This window comes from Aythya ferina (assembly GCF_964211825.1).
Source record: "Aythya ferina genome assembly, chromosome: 7".
Taxonomy (NCBI): Eukaryota; Metazoa; Chordata; class Aves; order Anseriformes; family Anatidae; genus Aythya; species Aythya ferina.
Window position 1 is genome coordinate 17,402,839 of NC_140302.1, and position 10,501 is coordinate 17,413,339.

General features: G+C 48.5%; 1 protein-coding gene across 5 annotated transcripts in view; it reads right to left on the bottom strand.

Annotated features, from left to right (window-relative positions):
• Window positions 1–10,219, bottom strand: part of LOC311440207 (tolloid-like protein 2) — an 82,968-nt gene extending 72,749 nt beyond the window's left edge. For 4 of the 5 annotated variants that reach the window (XM_084526799.1, XM_084526797.1, XM_084526796.1 and 1 more), the window contains exon 1: window positions 10,042–10,219. In XM_084526799.1, coding sequence (XP_084382925.1) covers window positions 10,042–10,192 — 151 coding nt within the window. In that variant the 5' untranslated portion in view covers window positions 10,193–10,219. Of the gene's footprint in view, window positions 1–9,313; window positions 9,376–10,041 lie in introns of those variants that run through there. The other variant, XM_084526798.1, reaches the window with a different exon arrangement.
• Between the last annotated feature and the right edge of the window lie 282 nt (window positions 10,220–10,501).

Consider the following 10,501-nt stretch of genomic DNA (forward strand, 5'->3'; position numbering starts at 1 on the left):
TCCTGCAGGGACTGCTCACCCAGCTCCGCTCCAGCACTCACAAGGGATAGCAAGTATCCCTCCCAAGCATCTTTTAGAGTCCCAAACCTCCCTAGCCATCAGTTGCTCCCTTGATGGTGCCTTCTGCTGACAACAACATTGCCAGCTTTCCCCGTTTTGCTACGAGACCTTCCAACTCCACATACTTTCTTCTCCTCCAAAGGCAGCCCTTTTACACACACACACACACACACACACATATAAAATATCCATGGCTACCTTGCCAGACTCTCAAATACAATTCAGAAACATCAGTCACACAGCAATTTGGGGAATTTTAGTCAAAAATGCTCCTGTGAATCAAATCCTGTATCACATTTTACACCGAAGAAATATTCTTGGTTGGCAGATGTCTTTTGCCATTACCACATGCAAGGCTGATCTCCAATAAAATACTTTCTTGTACTACAGAGAACTGTCCTCCAAAATAGCCAGTATTAGCCTACTTTTAATTGGCTATTTTAAGGAAAGTACAGACTAAGATTTGGATATTAATAGGAACTGTTCTTCATGCATCTTCCTTTAGCACAACCTAAGTGACAAGCCTTGCTGTAGTGAGTTTTCTTTCTCTTTGGACAGAGTTCCTAATTCTGATCGGCTGAACCTGAGCAGCAGCAGGACAGGCAGCATAAAGGCCAACCATTTCTTCACAATACAGCTTCTTGTAATAAAACAAACACCTAAAGGAAACAACAATGTTCCCCTAGATTTTAAGTTTTTGACACTTGAGTTGCAATACTTCTATATGGGGCTACCATAAATTATTCAGACGTAAAAAAGAGGAATTTAGCAAGAACTGCTAAAGCTAATAAATTAATATGAAAAGTGAAAGTGTATTTTTGGAAGGGAAACTATTTCTCCAACTAGTTACTTACTGAAATATCTATGAGTCTGCCTCGAACCACAGAAAGGCTCTGTCTAGAAGTCAAATACATCAGTAAATAGCAGCAGCCTTCTCAAAGCTGAGGTAACCTGCCCAGAGAGCATATATTTAGCATTTACCTCTGTAATACTTTATATTTGAAATAGCTGCATTAGTCGTACACAGGAAAAGTGGAACTTGCCAGGAAGAAAACATTTTCCACAACCTTTTTGTGAAATTCTGCACAGAATGTCCTGTTCTTCCTGGGACACAGGAAGGCATCCCCACGTCCTCCTCCAGCCTGCAGGTGAGACAAGAGATTGCAAGCGCATGGCCAAGCACAGCACCGCGTGCCACTTGTGCTCACGACTCTGGACCCTCTTGGGTCCAGAGACATAGCTGTAAAGTGCACAGGCACAGCCTCAGGACGCAGCAGTCAGCACTGCCTAGGAAGACAGGAAGAGCAGGCGCAGTACATTTGAGGGTCCCTATTTCACACATAGCTGCAAACCCCACAGCAAACACGTTACACCTTCACCAGGAGATTAATAATTACACAATGTATGAAGAGAGCAAAAGGATATAAAGTGCTCTTTGCTGTCAAGAAAAAAGACAGCAGCCAGGTTTTAATCCTAGTGTCAACGTCCCATTACTAAACAGCAGTTCACCTTAACAGAAAAGCTTTCCAAGAAAAAGCAGAACTTCAGCAATGGCCTTAGGAGATCCCAGCTCTCTGCCCAGGAAACAAAAACACAACACAGAATATCACATATCACCTCCTAACTGAAGCATGACAAAGAAGAGAATATATGGCAGAAGAGGCCAAAGAGGGGAAAAACAGAAATCAATAGGATCTAACAGAGCGTGACAGAAAATCACTTCCCCCATAAAAAGAGGTTACTTGCCAGGTTAATGAATCTTTTCTGTTCTGTACTTAGACACCCAGGAAATGGAAAGGGTCACAGGAGCAGTGTGGGTGGGAATGCAATCCCTAGAACATGCTTTCAAGAACAATCAAAGGTTAGAGATTAAATCCAGGCAGCGTTCAACTGCACAGCACATCAGCATCTTAATACAAGGGCCAGCTGCAGCTCAGAGTGTCACTGAGCAAAATACACTTCCAACATCAGCAGTATAGCAAATAACAGGCTTCTCTTCCACTGCAAAAGCAGCCCAACAGGCCACCCCAGCTCCGCCCGAGAGTGACACCCAAGAACTGGAGCACCTCTGCTTTTCCAGGTCAGCCGGACAAAACAAAGTGGACTATAGGCCTCTAATCAGAGTAACTGCAATGGAACCACAAAAAAAAAAAAAAAAAAAAAAAAAGCCCACAGGAGAACTCGCACTGTGCAAATAACTCAGAAAGCTCTTGGCCCAGCAGCCAAAACTTCTCAAAATTCACTTGTAGTGAAAGAGCCGTGCCTTTCTCTTGTCAGGAATACACAGGCAGCAGATAAACCAACACAGAAGTGTGTGGATAACAGCAGCATACAAGATCTGGTGGCCACAGAAGCCTAAATTAGAGCTCTAGAGTATCAAATGCATTGATACTCCACAGCCAGGTGTATATAACTTGGAGCTACAATTTCTATTTCCTGGAGCCCTACAAAGAGGCTCCATTAAGGAACTGCAGACCCCTGCTGTCTTATCACTCCTCTGCCTGTATCTAGCTTGAGCTACTTACAATGGGCCACCTGAGGAACAGTCCCACTTAAGCCCAAGATACTCAGTAAGGGAAATGCAGGTGCATGATTTCCATCCTTTCCAAGGTCTCCTAACTTGCAGATCACTATATTAGGTTTCCTCACTGCCTGCCAGCTCCTTGGCCTGGCAGGATCATTTACCCACTGCTGCTTCAGTCTGGGGTCCAGCAGCACAGCTCAAATTCCTTTGTCATGCAGCTACCCAAGGTTTTCCTGCAGCAGTTGCCTCCTTTTCTGTGCACTACCCATCTTCTGCAACAGAGACATGGCCAATGCAGCCAGAAGTCCCCTTTGTTACCCATCTTTGGTGCAGTCTCAGAATAGGCACAGAGTTCCAGAGTTTCATTGCAGAGTTCCATTTAGGTCTCCCTTCTTGCCCAAGGAGCTACACTACAAGCTCCAAAGTAGACTTAATTCTGGCAGCCTAGTTCATCTAACTATTTTGAAACCTGGAGAATTTTAAAGCAAAACCAAAGCCGTAAGGAACAAATACCTTCATCGCACAGCATCCTGCCAACACACACACCAGTGCAGACAGTCCTGCCCTTCCACAGCAGCCATCTCCCACTGGAGCAGGGAGAGCCCCTTCTGTTACGTACAGACAATGCTTGTGGAAGGCAGGGCAGAGTCTGTAAATAAGTCTCCTCCAAATCCTGTTCTCTGCAAGGAACAAACAACCCCCAGCAGGTCTGACCTGAAATTCTGTGTGAAAAATGCTAACCAAACCATATAATTTTGGTGAAGTTCTAAGCAAATTAAAACACTGTTGATTAGAAAACACCATTTTTGCAGGCAATGTTAACTAAATTCATAGTTGTGCTGATGAGGCATGGGAAACTGGCAACACCCACTGCTATGACATGAGAACTGGAGAAAAGTAATTCTCAGCAATGTCCAGGATGCATCAATCAGTTTATGATATGGAGACAAAGGGACTCAACAGTACTCCAACACTAATTCTGAACAGAAAGAGATGAAATACTCCGTGGACTTGGATTTCTGTTTTATGGTTATGAAATTCTGGTATGTTTTTCTCTGGAAATAGTCTGGAGTTTGTGGATGGGGAGGTGAAACAGATGCTGTGTTGTTCGGGTGCTGACATTTGCGTGAATGCCTCGAGAGGGCATGAATTTCTGTTTGGGTCTAAAGCTGAGCTGATTCACGAACCAACAGCAGCTGCTGGTCTTTGACAATCTGCATTAGTCAAACCAGAGGGTGATTTACCAGTGGCTGGGGTTTAGTGTGGGCTTCCTTCATAACTCACAGTTAAACATTTTTCTCCATTCCAAGCTGGGCTGACACAAACTGGCTGAGAAAGAGCAATCAATCATTGACAGTTGTTTAATCAAAGGCCTCTTTGCACATTTAAGCAGTTTCTATTGACAGAGACCCTTCCTGTTCAGGAAGTGGGGATCTGAACATCAAAGTATACCCACCAGTTGAGATCAGCATTTTCAGGGAGCACAGCTACAACAAAGGGGATAAAAAGCAGAAAATCTGAGTAGCTGAATCAAAACAACAACCAGTTTCTACTCAGTCATCCATCCTTTCTGAGTCGTGAAAGCACATTTCATCACCAGGTGAAAGCAGTTTTGTTGCAGGTTCATACCTGCAATACTCACGATCCAGGACAACGAGGTCATTCACTGTCAGAGGTGCCTCCTTTCTTCTAAGTTTGCCTGTCTCCAAAAACAGCATACAGACCCCCCATCAGGTCAGTGTTCTTCCCAGTCCCAGCACCATCACTTCGGTACAGACAGGTCTGGTCCTGGTACAGACAGGTGTCAGGACAATCATTTCTCTCTGGACTCTGTGGGAAACAGGAGCCTGGCAAAGCAGCCCACATACCACAGCAAATGGCCTTTTCCACAGAACAAGTTCATTAAGTGCAACGCAACAGGTAAAAGCACACCATAGCACAGGGCTGCTGTGAAGGTGAGCAAAGATGTAAGAACCTACAGATAAGAGGAAAAATGGCTTGAGTTGCTGCTGGGACAGGGGAAAGGAGAGGGTACCCCACAAACACAGACTGAGGCAGAAAACATCTCACAACCCCTGAGATGGAAAGGAGAGAAGCAACTGCTTCTGGAAGGGAGTTAAGAGAGCTTTGTGGACTTTTGAAGCCTGGAAGATACGCAGCATAGTTTCTAAATTCCTTTGGCTGGGGCTTTATGACTACTCATTTTATGGAACACCTGAGGAATGAGCTGTCCTCATTGATCAAACCTGCACAGGTTACAGTCAAGGGCATACACCTGTGAACTGCACTAAGACTGCAATGTTCAATAAAAGCTCTACAAGTTCTTTGTAGAAAAACATCCATGACAACTCCAAACATTTCTTCTCCGCTCTACCAGCCTTCCTTTTGGAAATAAAAGTCCTACATGCTATGTTTCCCCATCCCTTGTCCTGTCCATTGCTAAATCTTGAGGTGTAGGTAGAGCACTAAGTGTTAAATCTCATGCAGGACAAGCAGATCCAACATAATCCCAAGAAGTATCAAAGATCAAGCGTGATTTTTTTCAGACGCTGAGGAGACTGCAAACCCAGAAGACTCCAAACCCAGATTTCAAGCGTTTCTTTGCCCAGTGATCATAAGGTTTTGCTCTCAAATTCCCCACACCAATGGATTCTCTACCTGGGAACTTCAAGCTGCAAGAAAATGGTTAGTGGTTATTTTTACTTTAAGCCTCAGCCATCAGCTTGTGCTTGGCTATGATTATAACAGAAGCTACCATAAAACTTCCCTTTAAGGAGGAAGTTTCTGCACAGCTCTACCCCACTGCAAAGTGGAGCCTCCCCAACAGCAAACAGGCATCTCGCTGAACGCATATAAACACTGAGTGCCCACAGTAGTCTTCACCCACCTGTTTTCCCATTCTTTAACTGCTGTCACCTCCCCAAAGCAGGTAAATTAAAGACTGAATAGCCTGTTCTCTCATTCTTTCCCAGACCACCCAAAAAGACTCACTCAACTTCCTCCTTGGGGTTTTAACCCTTCCTGTGACCTGCTGAAGAAAGAAACAGAAGGGGGAATGATTGCTTGTGACAGCTTGCTGCTTCCTCTGTAAATTTCTGCATCAGCATCAAGGAATCCACAGGCTGGGTTCTCTTCTCTCTCACACCTCAAAGCACACGTGTCAGTACTGATGTCCAAAAAAGGAAGAAGGATAGAAACTATTTTTCAGAAGCCCGTGTGGCTTCAAATGCCAGAAGACCTGTATTCAGCTGCCAGCCCTGCCACCTTGACTTGTTGACTGCCCTTGGGTAAGTCATCAACTCCCACCACCACCTTCTAAGATTCAGAGCCAGAGACACCAGTACCTGCACCGCAGCACTGGGCTTTCCACGCCAGCTCAGAGGCTTCGAAGCTTCATGGGAAAATCAGGAAGATGTAAATGAGATTGCTCCATGGGAATCTGGGATTCCCAAGCAAACAGCAGGTTAGCAAATGCTCTGCCAGTGTTCACATCGCTGCCAAAACCAAAAAGGAACATCTTGCAAGAATGCAGGAAAGCCCTGATCGAGAGTCAGGCTTACGCTCACTTCTGTCACTCGAGGACCTGCAGGGTCCCAGGGGGAGTGGGCTGGATCCACCAGGTAGCCTGCAAAGAGCTTTCAAGTTTCCCTGCTAATGTGATGGATCCAAGCTCCAACACAGAAAACAGCATCTGCATTGCACTCAAAACCCGAGCAATATTCATGAAACCTGGACTTCACAGAGTCCCCCCTCCCCTTTCCCATTTGATTAGCCCCCCAGGGCTTTCAGTTCCTAACAGCAAATTCCTCAGCTTCCCACAGAAATGTCTGCATGTGACTTCAGATGTTTATACCACAACTCAAATGAAATTCACTGCCTCCAGAACAAAAGGCACTGTGCCTTTACAGAGGAGAGCTAGGAGGAACAGAATGAAAGCAAAGTACAATTTACATCTCCCTCTGAGAAATTCACTCCGAGCAGAACTCAGTCAAGGCTTAAGACCTCTGATGTGGGACTTTCAGAATCCAGTGGATCAAATCAGCAGGTGGAGCAGGAAGAGACGCTTAATAGTGGTATCCTGTGACCAGGCAAACTAGCATCCACTCTTGAGGGGGCAACGGTTTAGTAGGAAAAGCTGCTCTATCACTGACAAATTGCAATTGCTTTTCTAACAACTTTTCAACTGATAAAGAAATAGAGAAGACAGAATTACTGCCAAGTTCTCCAGAGACCCTTCACACTTATTGCCTCTGTTCCTTCCTTCCAAGCTCACATCCCCAACACTCTGCAACACCCTAGGGACAAACTCACTTTTCTGGTGCCATCTTCATGTTTTGCTGCCTCCCTACACCAGGCTCTGCCTGCTCAAGAGCATGGCAAGCAGTGACTCCGTGATCCATGAGCTGGACCCTCTGAGCAGCAGATCCTAAGCACGCATCAGGCTTATGACATTTTTCCATCTACAGAAGGGATCTGGGCAGCAACCTTTGTACCCTTCCCCTTGAAAAGCCCCAGTGACACGACACAACACTCAGCAAAACCCACAAAGCAGAGTAAGCACTGTCATCTCCCCTGGCAACCCCAACCAACTGTACAGCCCTACCTCAATTCCCCCTTTACCATTTGTTCAGACACTTTGCCCTCTCCTCCTACCCTATGAAAAAGGCAGGAAAGCAGCCACAGATTATGAAAAGGAAAACTTGGGTGGCTGGAGTTTGAGGCTGAGCAGCAGTGGAGTTATGACACATCAAATGAGTCCTGGTAACTGGACAGGTTTATATTAGCAGCTCAGTAGCTGCAGTGATTCCCGAGGTTAGCACACTGTGCAATCTGTCCTGCCTGGCTGTTGGAGATTATTACATCCTTAGCTAGTGCAACAGAGGGGAGCATGTGCCAGGCTTTTCACTCACAGTCTAGTTGATGAACCATCAACAGTCTGCACTCAACCTCAGGGCATGAGCTGCAGGGGTGAGGAACTGGCAAGCTTTCACTTCTTAACCTGCCAGATCTGAATCCATCACAGCCTCTGGGTCACAGCCACTAGCCTGCAGCAAAAGAGAAGTAAAGCACTATAGTTTTAACAGCTCTGGAAAACATGTAAGTGGAGTAGCAGCTTGTCTTTGCAATGGGCTGAGTCTGCATACAATCTGCAGCCACAGGACTGTACACAGGAGGCTGTGACTACTGACACTGGAAAGTGTCTCTGCAAGTCTCACAGTGCCAGCTCTGTATCCAAAGACCATCAAAAAGTTGCCTTCACAAAGCATCTGGCATCTGAGCTGTTCACAGCAGGGTCTGCAATCATCGTCCTCTTGCAGGTCATTCTTCTAGATAAATATTGACATTGTCTCGCTGATGGAAAAACTCAGGCCCCAGGAAGTTAAGGAGACTACTCACTGCTATGGCATAGCAGGAACAGAGCTCAAAGACTTCCTGTATAATCATTAGACAACTGCACCTACATAGCCCATCTTGGAGGGCTGACTCCATTAGAGGTGTCTTCACCTCACCTCATTTACAGAAGTGCATCTCTTCTCTCATTAACTGGCTGGACTAACCCTTTGGGATGATGTTTTCAGCACAGAACCCATGCTTGGGTCTGTTAATGGTCTAAAACTGGAAGATGAAGAATGTGAATGCAAAGCAGGGGGAGGAAGAAAGGCAGTGTCTAACAAGTCCATGTAGTAAAAGTCCTGCTTGCTTTAGTTTTGAGCTGACTTCAAAAACCAGAGCCATTCAGTGTACAGAGACAGGTACATGGCATGTAAGGAAGGTCTTGCAGCCTAAGTGCTCTGCACTTCAGTTTGGGCTGAGACAGCTCACATGGAGAGAAACTGTATTAGAGAGCCATAACACACAGCCTGTCAGTACAGACTGAAAGAGCCAGTCACACAGTCTACAGAAAAGACAACTGAGACACGAGAAACACAGGAACAAACAGTGCTCACAGGTGAAAAGGGCTGCAGCAAAGCAGAAGGCACAGTACTGTCAATCACACCCATACAGATTGGGTGAGAAAGCCAGACTTAAAACACAGTATTGGAGCCTCAGGTTAGACAATAGGAAAGCCAAAATTGTGCTGGACTTGGCTGCCTGGGAGCATCCACAGACATTTGCCAGCACTGCTGCAAACACCAGTCTGGTCTTGGCTCAAGAAAAGAACTGTGACCTCCAGAGGTCTTGTGCACTCCTTTCTTTCTGTTGGAAAGACATTGGAAAAGTATTAGAGACAAACACTGATAAGTCAGAATATAAAGCTAGTTTCTGCAATTCATCCAGACTGAATTGAATTGACAGGAATAACACACAAAAATGTTTATTTGCCAACCACGAGAGAAGTGAGGATGTACAATGAAGGGAGGCTGCTGGTGGTGGTCCAGGCTCTCCTCTGTGTATGTGCAGCAGTGACAGGTGGAGAGCCTGGAAGATGGGGGAACTGCAGGAGAAAGAATGGGTCTCGGAGCAACGGCAGGTTGGATTTTTTTTTCCTGTTTCTGCTACAGGTTCACTGTACGATGCAGGTGAGTTAATTAAAGTAAAGGCTCTCTATACGGTCCTTAAAGGAGCATTCCCCATCCTCTGCATACCTGACCTAACACACCTCGAGGCAAGCTGGCAGCGATACTGAGCAGTCCCAAGAGCAAATGAGGTAGACTGCAAACGATGCCACACTTTTGAGCAGAAGGAGCAGGTAAGACTGTTTCAGATGGGAAGACCAAAGACACGCACCTTCAGCTCCCCAGGTCTGCACCACAGCCATGGCACTAGCGCCTAGCTCCACTGGAAGGGAGAGGTGAGTTCATCACCACTTCAGAAGTGGACACAAAGACAGCGAAAGCATGAATAAAAATATACACGCATCAAATCACGAATAATTTGCTGGTCACAGAACGTTTTGTGCAAGCAACGCTGGAGAGAAGAGGGCTGAGATGAATTTGGGGATAAGATGTACCGCTTGTAAGGCAGACCAGCCGCACGATTCGCAGTGCACAGAGGGGCTCCGATGGGTGCTGCCTGGACAGAGCTCGAGCGTGTGACCAGATCCAGCCACAAGCACCCCGCACACAGGTGGGGGATGGCTGCTAACAGCGGAGCGATCGGCAGGTAACGCTAAGGAAAAGCCGGGGGAGCATCGGGGGGCCAAGTCCCGACTCTGCAGAGAGACCGGGAGCACCGCACACAAAGAAACTCCTTCCCAGGGCACGGCCAGCGGGGCTGCGCACCAAGTTATCTGCGAGCAGAGCGTGAGCGGAGAGGGGCCGGTGCCCAGCTCCCTGGCGGGGAAGCAGCGAGGCACAGAGGGAAAACCCGACAACACGAGTTACCCCGCCCGGGAAAGCTGCGAGCGGCGAAGGGAGCTCCGGGGGAACCAGAAGGGAGTCCCGGCGAGGTGCCCGGCGGCGGAGCCACCTGCCGGACCAGCCCCGTCCCGCCCCGTCCCGTCCCAGCTCGCCTACCGGCTTTGCAGGGGTCCCGGTACTCCGCCGGCTCCTCCGGCGGCTCCGGGTGCCGGGCGGACAGCGCTGCCCCCCGGCCGGCCGGCCCCGGGGCGGGCAGAAGGAGAAGCGACAGCAGCAGGCGGCGGAGCGGGGCTGCCCCGCGGCCCATGGCGGTGGCACGGCGCGGCACGGCTGCCCGGGCTGCGGGCACTGCACGGCGCCAGCAGCCCCGCGCCCGCCCCTGCCGGCCGGCCCGCCGCCGCCGGCCGCTCTGCCGCGGGCGGGCGGGGAGCGGGGGGGGCACCGCCCGGCCCCGTCCCGGCTGGCCCCCGCCGCCGTCACTCAAGCGCCGCCAGCCAATCGCGCCCGCGCCCGGCACGGACGCCCCGCCCACCCCGTACGCCCCCCGGGGCGGGAGGGTCCCCGGGGGGCTCCCCTCAGGCAGCCCGCGCTGCGCCGCGCCCCCCAACGGCCGCCC